This window comes from Topomyia yanbarensis, unplaced genomic scaffold (assembly GCF_030247195.1).
Source record: "Topomyia yanbarensis strain Yona2022 unplaced genomic scaffold, ASM3024719v1 HiC_scaffold_161, whole genome shotgun sequence".
Taxonomy (NCBI): domain Eukaryota; kingdom Metazoa; phylum Arthropoda; class Insecta; order Diptera; family Culicidae; genus Topomyia; species Topomyia yanbarensis.
The window spans coordinates 17,924-39,549 of NW_026683340.1; the positions used below are offsets into that span (position 1 = coordinate 17,924).

The 21,626-nt window shown below is 40.5% G+C and overlaps 1 protein-coding gene across 1 annotated transcript; it reads right to left on the minus strand.

Moving 5' to 3' along the window:
• Positions 1-446: 446 nt before the first annotated feature.
• Positions 447-5,702, minus strand: LOC131694816 (uncharacterized). The gene has a single exon (XM_058983318.1). It carries the CDS (start codon positions 5,700-5,702, stop codon positions 447-449), a length of 5,256 nt encoding a protein of 1,751 aa, XP_058839301.1.
• Between the last annotated feature and the right edge of the window lie 15,924 nt (positions 5,703-21,626).

The window sequence follows — 21,626 nt, forward strand, 5'->3', positions numbered from 1 at the left end:
GCCACAGCCGCAGGTTCAGACACTTGGCCAACCAGTATGAGGGCCTTAATAATTTTTGATTTCAGGTGCTGCTGGCTGGTAAGTAGCGACGATGATCGACATGAAAGTGATGAATTTGAAGTGTTGTTTAATCTGTACACCGGCACAGATGATGGATTTTCAGCTTCTGATGAAATCGGTAGTGAACAAATTTTGGAACTCGCCCATGGTCGGATGATGACAGTCCGTCAGCAGTATGAAATTGCAAACAGAAGACCCGGTAGAGGGTTTTTGGAAAGTTTAAGTGTTGGACAGGTGCTTACCTTGTCCCAACAATTTGTGGGCCCTAATTGTTTTAGATTTCAGGTACTGCTGGCTGGAACAGGTGAGTACTGACGAACCGATGCTGATGAGGGAGTATAATGCTATGATGCTGATGTTTACATCGAAGAGGTAGGTGTTGAAAATCATGCAGTGGTGGGTGGTGATTGGTTTTCTGCTGCTGTTGAGATGGGCAGCAGACAAATTTTGGATACCGGTCGAGTATATCGGCCGTTGGGTGTTTGAAGAGTGACGACACGCGTTGTTCCGTCGTCACCGGGGTGAAGCTCGATGATTCTTCCAGTCGGCCAGCTCATCGGTGGGGAATTTTCGTCTTTGATGACTGCCAACTGGTCCTTTTTTATGTTCACAGGAGGGTCGCACCATTTCGTACGGGATTGTAGCGTGGACAGGTATTCCAAATGCCATCGTTTCCACAACTGCTGATACAGTTTTTGTGTCTGCTGCCACTGGCGAAGTCGGTTGAAGGGAATCTCGGTGACATCGATGTCCGGGACAGCCTTCAAAGCGGCTCCAGTGAGGAAATGGCCTGGGGTTAGCGCTTCTAAGTCGGTCGATTCGTCAGACAGTGGCACGAGAGGACGAGAGTTGAGACAGCATTCGATTTGCGCTAGCAGGGTTTCCATCGAGTCGTAGGGTAGAGTGTGCGTCCCAAGTACTCGAACGAAATGCTTTTGAGCGGATGCTATTGCGGCCTCCCATAGGCCACCAAAATGTGATGCTCGTGGGGGGTTGAAATGCCAACGGATTCCATTGTCGGCGCAGTCGCGGGCGATTGTTTGCTGATGAACCTTGCTTCGCAATATTTGACGCAGTTCGTTGGCTGCTCCTACGAAGTTGCGTCCGTTGTCGCTGTAGATTTCGGCGCACAATCCGCGACGAGAGACGAATCTGCGAAGCGCTTCAATAAATTTGGCAGTGCTCAGGTCACCCACCAATTCAAGGTGCACAGCTTTCGTTGCAAAGCACACGAAAACTGCAACGTAGGCCTTGATGGGTGCAGCTCTTCGATGGGGTGGTTTTAAAGAAATCGGTCCCCAATAGTCGACACCAGTCGATGAGAATGGTCGAGCTGCGTTGATTCGAGCTGCGGGTAGTTCAGCCATGAATTGCTCGAGCAGCTTGGGGCGAGCTCGAACGCAAATCACACATTTGTGAACTGTGCGTTTGGCCAGACTTCTGCCCCCGGGGATCCAGTACCGTAATCGAAGTAGGTTAAGTAGAAGTTGGGGTGCTGCGTGCAGATGCTTCTCGTGGTAGTAGCGAACGAGTATGATGGAGAAATGATGCGAAGCGGGAAGAAGAATCTGGTGTTTACTGTCGTACTGCTGATTGGCCTTCCCCAGTCTGCCGCCAATGCGAATCAGCTGATCTGAGCCGATAAAGGGATGAAACCAACGGATACGAGATTTCGGGCATACTGGTTGCGCTTGTTGGAGGGCCTTGTACTCGAGGCTGAAGCTTTGCTGTTGGATGAGTCTGATGATCGTTGCTTCTGCTTCCTTCTGCTCGTCGACTGTGAGATGTGCTGATTCCGCTCGTGCTGTAGAAGTTGTCCGACAGTTCTGAAGAAATCGTCGACAGTAAGCGGCTACTCGGACCATATGCTGGAAGTTGGAGAATGTTTCAACGAACTGGTCGACGAATGAGGGTTCAACGGCGGCGGAAGTTACTGCTGCTGGTACTTTTCGTGCTTCCATGAGGACTTCGGGAGGCTGATTAGCGTTCGGTTGTTGAATTGGCCAGTCGCGTTGGTCGCTCTGCAGCCATTGAGATCCTTGCCACCAAAGATCGTTTTGTAGAAGGGTTTCTGCGGGTATTCCTCTGGAAATGTGGTCTGCTGGGTTTTGCTGGCCTGCTACGTGGTTCCAAGAGCAGTTTTGCGTGGCGGTCTGAATCTTGGAGACTCGATTGGCCACGAACGTTGTCCAGGTCGACGGAGAAGAATTTAGCCAACTCAGCACGATGGTAGAATCGACCCAAAAGAACGTTTCTGCGTGTATTTGGAGCGATGACGTCACCTTCTCGTAGAGTTCAGCAGACAGAAGGGCACCGCAGAGCTCGAGTCGGGGAATGCTTTGCCTTTTCAGGGGTGCGACCTTCGATTTCGCAGTCAGCAGACAAACTTTAACTGCACTAGAAGCGTCTGTTGAGCGGACGTAGACACACGAGCCGTATGCATGTTCCGAAGCGTCGGAGAAAAAATGCAGCTGGACTGATACGGGATTGGAAAGAAGGATGCAACGGTCGATGCGCAACTTGTTCAGCCGAGAGAGTTGCGATTGATACTCGTGCCAGCGTTCCTTGATGTCTGGCGGTAGTTCGTTGTCCCAGCCCCAAATCTTGCCGTCGTCATCCTTCAAGGTCCAGAGAGTCTGCATAAAGATTTTGGCTGTTGTTACGACGGGTCCGACGAGTCCAAGCGGATCAAACAAACGGGCGATGTACGATAGTGCGATGCGTTTCGTTAGTGGTGCGTCTGTCGTCGATGTTGGAAGCTGAATTTTGTAGCGGAGCTGGTCGGTGGACGGTTCCCAGTGCAGTCCAAGCGTTTTTATGCACGAATCTCGGTCTAGGTCGACCGACCCTTGTACAGCACAATTTTCTGCTGGGACATCCTCCAGTACTGCTTCTTCATTGGATGCCCATTTGCGGAGTTCGAAACCGCCCTTGAGTAACAGCGCGTCGAGCTGCTTGCGTAAAGCGGTTGTTTCTGCGATGTTGCGCCCACCAGAAAACAGATCGTCGACGTAGAAATCCTTGCGTAGAACTTCAGCTGCTTCGGGGTACTCGTCGCGTTCGTCGTCGGCTAGTTGCTGGAGAACTCTCGTTGCAAGGTATGGTGCGCTGGCTGTGCCGTATGTTACGGTCTTTAGTTCAAAGGTTTCCATCGAAGTGTCGGGGGAAACTCGCCAAACAATTCGCTGCAGTGGAGTGTCCTGCTCGTCTACCAGGACTTGGCGGTACATCTGCTTGATGTCGGCAATCAGCATGACTGGGTGTGTTCGGGCTCGCATTATAATTGATCGCAGGTCTTCTTGCACGGTTGGTCCAACCAGAAGCGCGTCGTTCAGCGATGGTCCGTTGGGGGTTTTGCACGACGCGTCAAACACTACCCTCAGTTTGGTCGTCGCGCTATCTTCGCGCACTACAGCGTGATGCGGAAGATGGTAGCATGGAGTCGGAGGATTTTCGTAGTCCGTTACGCGCTGCATGTGCCCTAGCGCGTGATATTCCTCGACAAAGACTCGATACTGTTGATGCAGGTTGGGATTGCTAACTAGACGACCTTCTAGCTGGTGAAAACGACGTAGAGCGGTACGACGGTTGTCGACGAGGCTAGACAACACATCCTGCTTCAGTGGCAGTCGAACTATGTATCGACCTTCGGTGTTGCGGGTTACCGTGCGACGGAAGTGTTCCTCGCAGGCGGCTTCTTCGACGGAATAGCACGGAGAGGCGTTGTCTTCCTCGATGGACCAAAACCTTTCCATTAGACGGTGCACGTCGTTGACGGTGGCGACATTTGCGACGATTGGAGCAATCGGTTGACCATGAGAGGACCTTCCCGACACCACCCAGCCAAGAACGGAGTTCACGAGTACCGGAAGGTTATCGCCAAGCGGAATTCGACCAGAGACCTTGAACAAGTCGAAGAAAATTTCTGCTCCCAAGATGAGATCGATTGGGTTGGTGCTGCAGAATGACGGATCAGCTAGCTGTATACTCGGCGGAATCTCCCAGGCCGAAGTATCAACAGAAGTCGACGGCAGATCGATGGTAATTTTGGGAAGAACTAGAAATTCCAAGCTAGTCGAATACCTTCCTGTGCGAGAGCGAATTGTGGTTGACAATTTGTGCCTAGCATGCGTCGACGCTTGACCGATGCCAGCTATCGGAAGATGGACCTTCTTCCGTTGCGCGTTGATTCGCTGGGAGAATGATTCGGTAACGAAACAGCATTCGCTACCGGAATCTAGCAACGCACGTGCTGTGTGTTCGCTTCCACTGTCGTCGACAACGATGACTACAGCAGTAGCAAGTAGAATTGCCTTCCGTCCTTGACTAACGGAAGCGAAGCTGGCAGGCTCGATGGTGGCTGACACCGATGCAGTGGGTGGATTGCTGGTAGATGCAGCAGGCGTAGACCTTTCATCTGTGTAGTTGGTTGTCTTCTGACCTGAGCTGGTTAGTTGTTGGCTGGAACAAAGCTGAGTATGATGCTTGCCCCGACACTTGCGGCAGGTACTCGTTGACGAACAGTCCTTCGCTTGATGACCCTTCCGCAAGCAGTTCCGACAGAGATGATTGCGACGAACTTCCTTCTCCTTATCCTCCGAACTCATCTTGGAAAACGTCGCGCATTGGTAGAGTGGATGATGACTGTTGCAGACGATGCACTTCCTTGCGTTGACCGTTGCAGCATTGTTACTTGCGACTGGTCGTTGAGAAGGCTTCTTCACTTGGCCGGAAATAGGGACATCTACCGTACTGCTCTGGATGTTCTGCAGTACGGTGACCCTACGTTGGATGAATGACGTCAGGTCCTTGAAACAAATGGCATCCTTCGTAGTCGAAAATTCCTCCCAGTCTCTTCTCGTTGTCGGGTCGAGGCGAATACTAAGCATCCGAAGCAGTAGAATGTCCCAGTATTGGACCTTCTCCCCTAGCTGCTGAAGGACCTTGACGTTGGCCTCGAATTTCTCCACCAGCGAATGCAACTCCAAAGCAGACTCTCTTTTAAGCGACGGGAACTCGAACAGTGCATCGACATACGATTGTTTCAAACGCGCTGGGTTTTGGAAATGTTCGATAAGCAAATTCCAAGCCACCATGTAATTGTTCGCACTAAGTGGAATGGTTTGAATCAGCTTCAAAGCCTCACCCAATAATGACGAACGCAAATAGTAGAATTTCTGAATGTTGGAAAGTTCTACTGACGAGTGGACCAGCGAAACGAATAAATCGTGGAAATTTAACCAGCTATCCAGATTTCCACTAAAGACCGGTAGTTTTACGTCAGGCAAGCGCACCTGCGATGACGACGAAGGGCCACGACTAGTTGAAGGAGAACTAGAGACGCTCGGAACAAAATTTTTATTTTTCGCCAGCAAAAATCCCTTGGTCCGGTAGTAGGCAGACTCAAATTCCGTCCGCATTTTTAGCTGCTCATCCAGATTCACGCCATCTTGCGATTCCAGTTCCGATTGAACTGTGTTGAGGTCCGCCCAGAGCTTGATGATGCTCTCCAGGCGAACTGGCACTTCGATGGCATCGCGTTCTTCATCGAAGTCGTCGACGAAATTCGCAATGGCGTTGAATGACGTCATCAAGCTCCGTTGTCTCAACTTGAGCCCCTTGATGCGTCGATCGGTGGACATCGTGCGGCGACGGATCTGCAATGCAAAGACCGCGTAGCACAAACGAGGAGAATAGAGGTTTTGGAACCCTAATTACCTGTGAAAGGCAATACGAATGCCTTGTATTTTTTAAGTAGCTGCGTCCTCCTCCTTTCGTCACTAGTAGATGAATCCAGTGGCACTGAGCGTAAGCGTTCCACCAGCAGAAACGAGCGAAAGAAAAAGTCCTATATTATTGCCAATCGCAGCGACCTATTTTCTCCACCGTGTCGTGTGGGTGATTTGAATCACGGCCGGAACGAGCGGTCCGCCAGCCAGCAAACTTGGTGGACCAGTGTAGAACGGGACTACGTCGCAGTCCGCAGCAACAGGCACAAGCAATCGCAAAAGGCGTTGAACGGGTTCTGAAATCAGAAGACCGCGCAGCTCAAAAGGGAAAACTAGCGGGCAATGGAACCCTAATTACCTTAATTAGGCAACTTAAATGCCTTGTACGATGCAATAAAGCAGCAGTCTTCCTCCAGTAATAGCAGTTCAAATCGTCCAGAGTATTGTTCTCCGGCCGCGTCCCTTTCGCGGACAATAGCGGCTAGAATGGCGAACTGGTCGCGATGGCGTTCCCAACAAGCGTCAGGGATGGCGGTCGTAGTGGCGTCAGGCGAGCGTCGCGATGGCGGACAAACGGAGTTCGACGCTTATCCGGCTCGAAGGACCAGATGTCGAGTAGCACAGGTAGAGCAGGTAAACTTACAGGTGCGAAATCCGAAGCGGCAGAGCAGAACGGTAAGTAGTACACAATGAAAGTTTCTCTTCACAGGTAAGCGGCAGTACTCGGAGTTTCGACGAGTAACAAGGTAAGTATGACACTCACGCACTTTATTTATACTTCACTATAACTTATTTATTCTTCTAGCTTAGATTTATTTAATTTTACTACTCTACTTTATAATGACTTCGCTTCTTTACATTAATAATAACTCGGGTTAAAATCGCGAACACTCGCACTCCACCTTACTCCGTATGTTGGTTGACCGTTTTGACGTTTTCCGAACAGCTGATGACTAAGAGGCGCGACCACGGACAGCGCCCCTTTTTTATATGCCTTCACCGGGAGCCAGTTGCAGATGATTGCTACCACGGTTTTGGGCATCGATGAAACTCGATGAACGATGGAGCCATTCGTGATCCGCATGCGCCGCTGATATATAGGTGGCGCACTTTTACAAATTTTCGTTGTGCACGAACAAAGACAAAGACAAGACAAAGACAAGACAAAGACAAGACAAAGACAAGACAAAGACAAGACAAAGACAAGACAAAGACAAGACAAAGACAAGACAAAGACAAGACAAAGACAAGACAAAGACAAGACAAAGACAAGACAAAGACAAGACAAAGACAAGACAAAGACAAGACAAAGACAAGACAAAGACAAGACAAAGACAAGACAAAGACAAGACAAAGACAAGACAAAGACAAGACAAAGACAAGACAAAGACAAGACAAAGACAAGACAAAGACAAGACAAAGACAAGACAAAGACAAGACAAAGACAAGACAAAGACAAGACAAAGACAAGACAAAGACAAGACAAAGACAAGACAAAGAGAAGACAAAGACAAGACAAAGACAAGACAAAGACAAGACAAAGACAAGACAAAGACAAGACAAAGACAAGACAAAGACAAGACAAAGACAAGACAAAGACAAGACAAAGACAAGACAAAGACAAGACAAAGACAAGACAAAGACAAGACAAAGACAAGACAAAGACAAGACAAAGACAAGACAAAGACAAGACAAAGACAAGACAAAGACAAGACAAAGACAAGACAAAGACAAGACAAAGACAAGACAAAGACAAGACAAAGACAAGACAAAGACAAGACAAAGACAAGACAAAGACAAGACAAAGACAAGACAAAGACAAGACAAAGACAAGACAAAGACAAGACAAAGACAAGACAAAGACAAGACAAAGACAAGACAAAGACAAGACAAAGACAAGACAAAGACAAGACAAAGACAAGACAAAGACAAGACAAAGACAAGACAAAGACAAGACAAAGACAAGACAAAGACAAGACAAAGACAAGACAAAGACAAGACAAAGACAAGACAAAGACAAGACAAAGACAAGACAAAGACAAGACAAAGACAAGACAAAGACAAGACAAAGACAAGACAAAGACAAGACAAAGACAAGACAAAGACAAGACAAAGACAAGACAAAGACAAGACAAAGACAAGACAAAGACAAGACAAAGACAAGACAAAGACAAGACAAAGACAAGACAAAGACAAGACAAAGACAAGACAAAGACAAGACAAAGACAAGACAAAGACAAGACAAAGACAAGACAAAGACAAGACAAAGACAAGACAAAGACAAGACAAAGACAAGACAAAGACAAGACAAAGACAAGACAAAGACAAGACAAAGACAAGACAAAGACAAGACAAAGACAAGACAAAGACAAGACAAAGACAAGACAAAGACAAGACAAGACAAAGACAAGACAAAGACAAGACAAAGACAAGACAAAGACAAGACAAAGACAAGACAAAGACAAGACAAAGACAAGACAAAGACAAGACAAAGACAAGACAAAGACAAGACAAAGACAAGACAAAGACAAGACAAAGACAAGACAAAGACAAGACAAAGACAAGACAAAGACAAGACAAAGACAAGACAAAGACAAGACAAAGACAAGACAAAGACAAGACAAAGACAAGACAAAGACAAGACAAAGACAAGACAAAGACAAGACAAAGACAAGACAAAGACAAGACAAAGACAAGACAAAGACAAGACAAAGACAAGACAAAGACAAGACAAAGACAAGACAAAGACAAGACAAAGACAAGACAAAGACAAGACAAAGACAAGACAAAGACAAGACAAAGACAAGACAAAGACAAGACAAAGACAAGACAAAGACAAGACAAAGACAAGACAAAGACAAGACAAAGACAAGACAAAGACAAGACAAAGACAAGACAAAGACAAGACAAAGACAAGACAAAGACAAGACAAAGACAAGACAAAGACAAGACAAAGACAAGACAAAGACAAGACAAAGACAAGACAAAGACAAGACAAAGACAAGACAAAGACAAGACAAAGACAAGACAAAGACAAGACAAAGACAAGACAAAGACAAGACAAAGACAAGACAAAGACAAGACAAAGACAAGACAAAGACAAGACAAAGACAAGACAAAGACAAGACAAAGACAAGACAAAGACAAGACAAAGACAAGACAAAGACAAGACAAAGACAAGACAAAGACAAGACAAAGACAAGACAAAGACAAGACAAAGACAAGACAAAGACAAGACAAAGACAAGACAAAGACAAGACAAAGACAAGACAAAGACAAGACAAAGACAAGACAAAGACAAGACAAAGACAAGACAAAGACAAGACAAAGACAAGACAAAGACAAGACAAAGACAAGACAAAGACAAGACAAAGACAAGACAAAGACAAGACAAAGACAAGACAAAGACAAGACAAAGACAAGACAAAGACAAGACAAAGACAAGACAAAGACAAGACAAAGACAAGACAAAGACAAGACAAAGACAAGACAAAGACAAGACAAAGACAAGACAAAGACAAGACAAAGACAAGACAAAGACAAGACAAAGACAAGACAAAGACAAGACAAAGACAAGACAAAGACAAGACAAAGACAAGACAAAGACAAGACAAAGACAAGACAAAGACAAGACAAAGACAAGACAAAGACAAGACAAAGACAAGACAAAGACAAGACAAAGACAAGACAAAGACAAGACAAAGACAAGACAAAGACAAGACAAAGACAAGACAAAGACAAGACAAAGACAAGACAAAGACAAGACAAAGACAAGACAAAGACAAGACAAAGACAAGACAAAGACAAGACAAAGACAAGACAAAGACAAGACAAAGACAAGACAAAGACAAGACAAAGACAAGACAAAGACAAGACAAAGACAAGACAAAGACAAGACAAAGACAAGACAAAGACAAGACAAAGACAAGACAAAGACAAGACAAAGACAAGACAAAGACAAGACAAAGACAAGACAAAGACAAGACAAAGACAAGACAAAGACAAGACAAAGACAAGACAAAGACAAGACAAAGACAAGACAAAGACAAGACAAAGACAAGACAAAGACAAGACAAAGACAAGACAAAGACAAGACAAAGACAAGACAAAGACAAGACAAAGACAAGACAAAGACAAGACAAAGACAAGACAAAGACAAGACAAAGACAAGACAAAGACAAGACAAAGACAAGACAAAGACAAGACAAAGACAAGACAAAGACAAGACAAAGACAAGACAAAGACAAGACAAAGACAAGACAAAGACAAGACAAAGACAAGACAAAGACAAGACAAAGACAAGACAAAGACAAGACAAAGACAAGACAAAGACAAGACAAAGACAAGACAAAGACAAGACAAAGACAAGACAAAGACAAGACAAAGACAAGACAAAGACAAGACAAAGACAAGACAAAGACAAGACAAAGACAAGACAAAGACAAGACAAAGACAAGACAAAGACAAGACAAAGACAAGACAAAGACAAGACAAAGACAAGACAAAGACAAGACAAAGACAAGACAAAGACAAGACAAAGACAAGACAAAGACAAGACAAAGACAAGACAAAGACAAGACAAAGACAAGACAAAGACAAGACAAAGACAAGACAAAGACAAGACAAAGACAAGACAAAGACAAGACAAAGACAAGACAAAGACAAGACAAAGACAAGACAAAGACAAGACAAAGACAAGACAAAGACAAGACAAAGACAAGACAAAGACAAGACAAAGACAAGACAAAGACAAGACAAAGACAAGACAAAGACAAGACAAAGACAAGACAAAGACAAGACAAAGACAAGACAAAGACAAGACAAAGACAAGACAAAGACAAGACAAAGACAAGACAAAGACAAGACAAAGACAAGACAAAGACAAGACAAAGACAAGACAAAGACAAGACAAAGACAAGACAAAGACAAGACAAAGACAAGACAAAGACAAGACAAAGACAAGACAAAGACAAGACAAAGACAAGACAAAGACAAGACAAAGACAAGACAAAGACAAGACAAAGACAAGACAAAGACAAGACAAAGACAAGACAAAGACAAGACAAAGACAAGACAAAGACAAGACAAAGACAAGACAAAGACAAGACAAAGACAAGACAAAGACAAGACAAAGACAAGACAAAGACAAGACAAAGACAAGACAAAGACAAGACAAAGACAAGACAAAGACAAGACAAAGACAAGACAAAGACAAGACAAAGACAAGACAAAGACAAGACAAAGACAAGACAAAGACAAGACAAAGACAAGACAAAGACAAGACAAAGACAAGACAAAGACAAGACAAAGACAAGACAAAGACAAGACAAAGACAAGACAAAGACAAGACAAAGACAAGACAAAGACAAGACAAAGACAAGACAAAGACAAGACAAAGACAAGACAAAGACAAGACAAAGACAAGACAAAGACAAGACAAAGACAAGACAAAGACAAGACAAAGACAAGACAAAGACAAGACAAAGACAAGACAAAGACAAGACAAAGACAAGACAAAGACAAGACAAAGACAAGACAAAGACAAGACAAAGACAAGACAAAGACAAGACAAAGACAAGACAAAGACAAGACAAAGACAAGACAAAGACAAGACAAAGACAAGACAAAGACAAGACAAAGACAAGACAAAGACAAGACAAAGACAAGACAAAGACAAGACAAAGACAAGACAAAGACAAGACAAAGACAAGACAAAGACAAGACAAAGACAAGACAAAGACAAGACAAAGACAAGACAAAGACAAGACAAAGACAAGACAAAGACAAGACAAAGACAAGACAAAGACAAGACAAAGACAAGACAAAGACAAGACAAAGACAAGACAAAGACAAGACAAAGACAAGACAAAGACAAGACAAAGACAAGACAAAGACAAGACAAAGACAAGACAAAGACAAGACAAAGACAAGACAAAGACAAGACAAAGACAAGACAAAGACAAGACAAAGACAAGACAAAGACAAGACAAAGACAAGACAAAGACAAGACAAAGACAAGGACAAAGACAAGACAAAGACAAGACAAAGACAAGACAAAGACAAGACAAAGACAAGACAAAGACAAGACAAAGACAAGACAAAGACAAGACAAAGACAAGACAAAGACAAGACAAAGACAAGACAAAGACAAGACAAAGACAAGACAAAGACAAGACAAAGACAAGACAAAGACAAGACAAAGACAAGACAAAGACAAGACAAAGACAAGACAAAGACAAGGACAAAGACAAGACAAGACAAGACAAGACAAAGACAAGACAAAGACAAGACAAAGACAAGACAAAGACAAGACAAAGACAAGACAAAGACAAGACAAAGACAAGACAAAGACAAGACAAAGACAAGACAAAGACAAGACAAAGACAAGACAAAGACAAGACAAAGACAAGACAAAGACAAGACAAAGACAAGACAAAGACAAGACAAAGACAAGACAAAGACAAGACAAAGACAAGACAAAGACAAGACAAAGACAAGACAAAGACAAGACAAAGACAAGACAAAGACAAGACAAAGACAAGACAAAGACAAGACAAAGACAAGACAAAGACAAGACAAAGACAAGACAAAGACAAGACAAAGACAAGACAAAGACAAGACAAAGACAAGACAAAGACAAGACAAAGACAAGACAAAGACAAGACAAAGACAAGACAAAGACAAGACAAAGACAAGACAAAGACAAGACAAAGACAAGACAAAGACAAGACAAAGACAAGACAAAGACAAGACAAAGACAAGACAAAGACAAGACAAAGACAAGACAAAGACAAGACAAAGACAAGACAAAGACAAGACAAAGACAAGACAAAGACAAGACAAAGACAAGACAAAGACAAGACAAAGACAAGACAAAGACAAGACAAAGACAAGACAAAGACAAGACAAAGACAAGACAAAGACAAGACAAAGACAAGACAAAGACAAGACAAAGACAAGACAAAGACAAGACAAAGACAAGACAAAGACAAGACAAAGACAAGACAAAGACAAGACAAAGACAAGACAAAGACAAGACAAAGACAAGACAAAGACAAGACAAAGACAAGACAAAGACAAGACAAAGACAAGACAAAGACAAGACAAAGACAAGACAAAGACAAGACAAAGACAAGACAAAGACAAGACAAAGACAAGACAAAGACAAGACAAAGACAAGACAAAGACAAGACAAAGACAAGACAAAGACAAGACAAAGACAAGACAAAGACAAGACAAAGACAAGACAAAGACAAGACAAAGACAAGACAAAGACAAGACAAAGACAAGACAAAGACAAGACAAAGACAAGACAAAGACAAGACAAAGACAAGACAAAGACAAGACAAAGACAAGACAAAGACAAGACAAAGACAAGACAAAGACAAGACAAAGACAAGACAAAGACAAGACAAAGACAAGACAAAGACAAGACAAAGACAAGACAAAGACAAGACAAAGACAAGACAAAGACAAGACAAAGACAAGACAAAGACAAGACAAAGACAAGACAAAGACAAGACAAAGACAAGACAAAGACAAGACAAAGACAAGACAAAGACAAGACAAAGACAAGACAAAGACAAGACAAAGACAAGACAAAGACAAGACAAAGACAAGACAAAGACAAGACAAAGACAAGACAAAGACAAGACAAAGACAAGACAAAGACAAGACAAAGACAAGACAAAGACAAGACAAAGACAAGACAAAGACAAGACAAAGACAAGACAAAGACAAGACAAAGACAAGACAAAGACAAGACAAAGACAAGACAAAGACAAGACAAAGACAAGACAAAGACAAGACAAAGACAAGACAAAGACAAGACAAAGACAAGACAAAGACAAGACAAAGACAAGACAAAGACAAGACAAAGACAAGACAAAGACAAGACAAAGACAAGACAAAGACAAGACAAAGACAAGACAAAGACAAGACAAAGACAAGACAAAGACAAGACAAAGACAAGACAAAGACAAGACAAAGACAAGACAAAGACAAGACAAAGACAAGACAAAGACAAGACAAAGACAAGACAAAGACAAGACAAAGACAAGACAAAGACAAGACAAAGACAAGACAAAGACAAGACAAAGACAAGACAAAGACAAGACAAAGACAAGACAAAGACAAGACAAAGACAAGACAAAGACAAGACAAAGACAAGACAAAGACAAGACAAAGACAAGACAAAGACAAGACAAAGACAAGACAAAGACAAGACAAAGACAAGACAAAGACAAGACAAAGACAAGACAAAGACAAGACAAAGACAAGACAAAGACAAGACAAAGACAAGACAAAGACAAGACAAAGACAAGACAAAGACAAGACAAAGACAAGACAAAGACAAGACAAAGACAAGACAAAGACAAGACAAAGACAAGACAAAGACAAGACAAAGACAAGACAAAGACAAGACAAAGACAAGACAAAGACAAGACAAAGACAAGACAAAGACAAGACAAAGACAAGACAAAGACAAGACAAAGACAAGACAAAGACAAGACAAAGACAAGACAAAGACAAGACAAAGACAAGACAAAGACAAGACAAAGACAAGACAAAGACAAGACAAAGACAAGACAAAGACAAGACAAAGACAAGACAAAGACAAGACAAAGACAAGACAAAGACAAGACAAAGACAAGACAAAGACAAGACAAAGACAAGACAAAGACAAGACAAAGACAAGACAAAGACAAGACAAAGACAAGACAACGACAAGACAAAGACAAGACAAAGACAAGACAAAGACAAGACAAAGACAAGACAAAGACAAGACAAAGACAAGACAAAGACAAGACAAAGACAAGACAAAGACAAGACAAAGACAAGACAAAGACAAGACAAAGACAAGACAAAGACAAGACAAAGACAAGACAAAGACAAGACAAAGACAAGACAAAGACAAGACAAAGACAAGACAAAGACAAGACAAAGACAAGACAAAGACAAGACAAAGACAAGACAAAGACAAGACAAAGACAAGACAAAGACAAGACAAAGACAAGACAAAGACAAGACAAAGACAAGACAAAGACAAGACAAAGACAAGACAAAGACAAGACAAAGACAAGACAAAGACAAGACAAAGACAAGACAAAGACAAGACAAAGACAAGACAAAGACAAGACAAAGACAAGACAAAGACAAGACAAAGACAAGACAAAGACAAGACAAAGACAAGACAAAGACAAGACAAAGACAAGACAAAGACAAGACAAAGACAAGACAAAGACAAGACAAAGACAAGACAAAGACAAGACAAAGACAAGACAAAGACAAGACAAAGACAAGACAAAGACAAGACAAAGACAAGACAAAGACAAGACAAAGACAAGACAAAGACAAGACAAAGACAAGACAAAGACAAGACAAAGACAAGACAAAGACAAGACAAAGACAAGACAAAGACAAGACAAAGACAAGACAAAGACAAGACAAAGACAAGACAAAGACAAGACAAAGACAAGACAAAGACAAGACAAAGACAAGACAAAGACAAGACAAAGACAAGACAAAGACAAGACAAAGACAAGACAAAGACAAGACAAAGACAAGACAAAGACAAGACAAAGACAAGACAAAGACAAGACAAAGACAAGACAAAGACAAGACAAAGACAAGACAAAGACAAGACAAAGACAAGACAAAGACAAGACAAAGACAAGACAAAGACAAGACAAAGACAAGACAAAGACAAGACAAAGACAAGACAAAGACAAGACAAAGACAAGACAAAGACAAGACAAAGACAAGACAAAGACAAGACAAAGACAAGACAAAGACAAGACAAAGACAAGACAAAGACAAGACAAAGACAAGACAAAGACAAGACAAAGACAAGACAAAGACAAGACAAAGACAAGACAAAGACAAGACAAAGACAAGACAAAGACAAGACAAAGACAAGACAAAGACAAGACAAAGACAAGACAAAGACAAGACAAAGACAAGACAAAGACAAGACAAAGACAAGACAAAGACAAGACAAAGACAAGACAAAGACAAGACAAAGACAAGACAAAGACAAGACAAAGACAAGACAAAGACAAGACAAAGACAAGACAAAGACAAGACAAAGACAAGACAAAGACAAGACAAAGACAAGACAAAGACAAGACAAACATTATTCATCGTCACGTTTTACCTCCGACGCCGGCATTTTAACATGATTATAACGCCCAACTCCTATTTAGCAGAAGGCAAAGAATTTTTCAAATTTCCTTTCGATCATGTCCACATGAGCCTGCCTAGTCCAAGTTTTTCGTTCTAAGTTTATAATTGATTCACTCCAGAATTCCTATCCATCTTTCAATTTCACTGCTTTCGTTTCTCTTAGTCTCAAATTTGCCGAAAATAGCAAACAAAATCGATACAATCATCCATTATGTTAGAACTTCGGTTGACACAGCGATGGAAAGGTCAATTATGCTCCGTTTGCTGACTTATTTTAGTCCAGCCTTTTGGTTTTCGGCTAAAAGTTAACTTGTGACTCCTTTTACTTCTGCCTTCTACGACATGAGAGCAGGACTCCAGGGACACGGCGTCCAGGCTGATTAAGTCCAGAGATAGATAATTTACTGTTATCTACCTCCTAATGGACCACAACCGAGAAAGTTTGTATTACTTGAATTGTATATGACACTAGATCGTTTGGGATGTGAAGTTTCCCAACTAACTTTTTAAATGTTTTTGGACAAAAAAACTAACAACAAGTAATTTCGACATTTATTTCAAAAGTTCAACTTAATTGTATGCTTGTTTGTGTTTTAAAAATCCCAAAACAACATGTACGTAATTGAAAATGCCCTAGTCAGGCGGTTCAATGGCTACAGCGATGACCTCGGCGTATGCTCGAGCCCCAGCCAGAATGAACGCTTAGTGATAAGTAGAGTCGCAATACTAACCCTGCAACCGTACTGTAAAATAATGTTAATACCAAGGTATTGTTTTTGATAGTTAATTATTGAAACTCAACGATCAAGTTGTAATGAACTGTTTATGACACACAAGTTGTTCTATGTAGTATGTAAATATTTAGATAAACAAATTTATTCTACCGTATAACTAATCTTACTAATTTCAAGGATCTTTCTTGGTCGGTGTCCAATTGGACATATAACTACTGGCTCATAGTACCAGTGCATTACTTGTGGTATAAATCAGTTTCGTCAACTATTTGTCTATAGAATATGATAATAGGATGATAATAATATAGAGTAAGGTGGGGCAAAAGTGCGCACCTAACAGTTTTCGTAAAATAGCTATTGGTAGAAAAGCACTAGAAAATCGGAATGATTACAAATTAATACTCTCATCACACATCTTCAAAACGTAATACTATATATCTCTTGGTTTTGCTTGTAATCCGAGAAATAGTTATTTTCTTATGAATAGTCAAATGCGCACTTTTGCCCCATGGTCGGGGCAAGAGTGCGCATAGCACGGGGCAAAAGTGCGCACAGCTCAAATAGCCGATTTATTTCCGCCCATAAATTAAACCAATCAATTTTAGACACATTCCGCGGGCTTGTACACCAGAAGGACGTTTTTGTTTTGTCTTATTTTGGTATCACAATATTTTTTCCTCGATTCGGTAGTGTTTAAACCATTGAAAAGTTATGTAATCCAACTATTAGCATTTCGACAAATAGTTGAAAAATATATAGAAAAGTAAGTTGAATTTCACGGAAAATGGCTTCTGAATTATTGACTTCTAAGAAAAGTTCTATTTCATGAAACTATTATTGAAATTTTTATCTGTTTAAAGGAATTTGTTCGTTATTGAGTGTAGAACAGTAAAACTGGAAAGATTTTTTTCTTGATTTGATCACTAATACTTTTTGAACTAATAGAAGTTTTGATTGTTTCTGCGTTGTAACGTCACGAAAAATGCCCATTTTTTATTTTATTAAAAAACTAAAATTTTGTTCAAATTTATATTCCGGATTCTCTTTGTATTCAAAAATACTTTTCTAAAAAGCATACAATTTCATTTATTGGATATGTGGAACTAAAGTTAGAACAGGGTACACTTTGCGTTGTAACGTCACGAAATTCAACTTTTATCGGACGCTTGAATGATTTATCAGATATAGTGTCAAAGTTTCCTACGTATGGTTTATTTAAATGCTTTCAAGTTGTTTCGTAAACAGGAAATTATACTAGCGTGATATTCATAAAATCAAAATGTATATCCTTAAGGGCTTAAGGGGTTATATACCATCGACACATTCTTTCTTGTCGTTACAACGATTTGACCAACCTTTATTCTATAAATCTCTTATAACTTTTTCAAATGAACTCCTTCATCAAACCTAATTATAGATTCAGAAAATAAACGAAACTTTAGGTAAGATTTGATTTAAAACACTTGAATGCACTGGAGAAGGTATTTTAATAAACGATTGAGCAACGTCACATTATATTTCATTTAAAAGTCCACCTACGCTGTACTCTCCTCGGCGCCGGTCATATGGCACGTTCCGATGCAATTACGCTAACAGCAACGTAGTCCAGGACATGCGATGGAATTTTTGAACTTTGTTCTCGAGTTAGTATTTAGCCATGAATAATAATGCGTTTCCTGAATATATCTTTTCTCACAGTAATCAACCATTCCACACTTCGCCATCATCGACGAGACGCTCGTTTTAAAGTTGTCCGCAACCTCTGTTGTAGTCGTACGTGCCATCAGTTAGTAACTAACCAATTCTTCCGTTACAAGCCGAAATACATCGTCGAAGCAGCTACATAATCGAAATGCCTGACGTATTAAATCCAATATAGACGGGTATCTATCCGAATTCTCGGGAGGTTGCAAAAACATAATTGAGTCTACGGAGACCTATTTGGGTGACCGCACTAAATCGTCTCAATTGCTTAGAGTCGGATAAAAAGGCTTGGGCTCATCTCAAATGAGCTCAAAAAAGAGAGATGAGGGAGTGTTTATTGGTATTTGCAGACATTTAAAATTCCGTCGGATTGACGATTGGATGTAACACACTCTTTAGTAACATCACGGCGATGTGACGTGTTCTTTTTCTCTGAATCTTTGTAACTATAATATATACAATATTTCAGAATACTTAGCATTGTCGATTGTCTGGTGCTTAAATTGTGCTCGCTTTGTCAATTAAATCCACTTGCTTAAGCCCAACAAAATAAATATCATGCTATAAACTCTGATCGGGAACCTGATTCCTTACGAAATTAAAGGAAGCAGTACTGCCAATTTCTTTTTGTTTGTGAAATATGTGATAAATGCTGCCATTTTGGCTTCGTTAAACTACCATATTGAGCCGTGTCAAATAAATAAATGTGTCTAATGGCTCAAATCTATCCACAACAAGATATGAAATAAAAATTTTCTTAGTTTGATCAATTATTTCTGCTACAATCAAAAAATAAACTGTATCGTGATTTTTCAACAACCCCATATTGTTATTCGAGTTAATTATCATTAAATCATGGCTAAATGTGATAAATATTTAAAATTTTACTCAAAACAATAGCACCAGCGTAACTTACAGAGTTTTAGAAAAGTTGAAGATTTTCGTGACGTTACAACGCAATAAGATATCGCTTTTCTGCGAAAGGAGCGTTGTAACGTCACGAAAGTTAAAAGATGCTTTATACGAAACAAAACAATAAAAAATATATTTAATGACACCTAGTTATTCGTATGCTATTTAGAAATACATCATAGAAGATTTGTTCTTGATAAAAAATCTTATAGAGCAGATATTTTGACTTTTTTATAAATACGTTGAAAGTTCTAATTAGTGACGCGTTGTAACGTCACGTTACATTATCGATCATAAAACAATCCTCTTCCAGTATATTCAGTTTATGTTTATTAAATCTTTAGTAAAATTTTGTCAGCTTTCCGAATCTGTAATAAGTTTTGATGCAGGCGTTCATTTGATAAATTTATAACATATTTATGAAATGAAGAATCGTCAAATCGTTGTAACGTCACGAAAGAATGTGTCTTTAGGATATCCATCCTCTCTTACTCGTCCTTCATAACTAAAAAGTACCCCTCCCTATGCCTCGGTTGATGTTGTTCAGTTTTCCATTATGTTGAAAAAACTTGGATGTTTCATCTTTTCGACAATGTGGTTCATGATCAAACTGTCATCCCTGGTAACATCATTATTTGTCATAGTTGGGTAGATCACTACAAAAATTTTTGCGAATTTGCTATTTATATTGGAAATACATCTTTATTTACTTATTCATAGTTTTTTGGTTCTTTTTTAATTACTCTGAGCTTTCGACACTCTATATATTTCCTTGGAACCAGTTATGCTGATGCTTTTGTTCCTAAACCGCTCATATCAGTCGTGATTTGACCGGTGAGCTCGCAGTTATTGAAGATGCTGGTTCCTTCTTTAAATCATGGAAGAATTAGTTCAATTTTTATATAAAACGCTTCACTCGCGTCTTTTGATTTGGGGCGGATATGCTATGCGCACTTTTACCCCACTGTCAGTTTTTTAACTTATTTAATTGTTACGAAAATTACTGATTTTTTTTCATCAAATCAAATATATCTCGCAACGAACCATATGTTGAAGATTTTTAGGGTACTGTAGTTTTATAGATCCTGATTTATTCAAACAGCCAATTTATGATTCCCAAAATTCAAAAAATAATATCAAATCAACGAAAAATAGTCCTTCCCCCTTAATTTCAAGCCACTATATTCAAACCTTTCATGCTTATATGTGCGATTAGTTGACTTAATGATACACTAAATCCATACAGACCATAAAATGACAAGCGCTTTAAAATATCAAAATAGATCCAGCAACTTTTTTTTGTTGGCGAACTAATAGCGGTAAGCTTGAATCGCCATACGGTACTATCTTTGATTTTAGGCCTGAGTTTAGTCCGGCCTAAGACTTTAGTACCTGTCATTGCAGAAATGGCTGCATCCTGAAGCCAAATGAAAACAGTGTAAAAGGCCGCCATGTTCCTCTTGCATACATCTCAATAATTTGAATCAACTTTTCGAACTTTATGTGCAATATTATGGCCCATGTTGCACACAAACCATATGAGGGCAAGTAAGCAAGTTTTATCCCGTACGAAAAACAGGCGTAATCGAATTTTAAATGCATTTTTTTAAATATTCTTTATCGTCCTATATCTAGAAGGTGCTACACGCTCATTTCAAAACGCCACATCGAAGAGTTATATTACAGGTTAGCAGAAGTCGAATCATATTGAAACAAACTGTCGAACGAAATTTTATTATTTGATTCAGAGATGAAAATTGTTTTAGTTCGTTAGTTTACATATGGCTATCAAAATGAGTGAAGTTTAATTTGCTCACAATTTTTAGTTATTTTTACATGAGGAAAAGAATATATAATCAGCATTTGTTCCCTTTTCTAGTTGTATCTTCTCACAAAGAACACCATAAGCACAGAGAACAGACGTCCATGATCGAACAAAAATATTTAAAAAACGTGTGTAAACATTTGAATCAATATACTAAAAACACTAGCGCCGCCACACCAACCTATCCCAACTATCCGTCAAATCGATTCCGGAACCGGTTCGAAATCCTGGATGGATTCTGCATGGAACCTAGCTCAAAGAAAACAACCGATTCCGACTCTATCGGTTGACGCATTTGAGCTGGAATTCATGCTGGAAGTCCGAATCGGTTCCGGACTAGTTTGACTGGGTAGAGGAATAACCGCTGTCAATTCTGTCGCACTCAGCCACAAAAAAACATGACGACAGTAGCGCACCTGGTTTAGATATCCAAACTACCTTCGAAACCGTTAGAGATTTTACACAAGTTGAATGCTT

Excerpts from the sequence above, each read along its gene's own strand:
- LOC131694816 (XM_058983318.1), bottom strand. The coding sequence starts at position 5,702 with ATGTCCACCGATCGACGCATCAAGGGGCTCAAGTTGAGACAACGGAGC.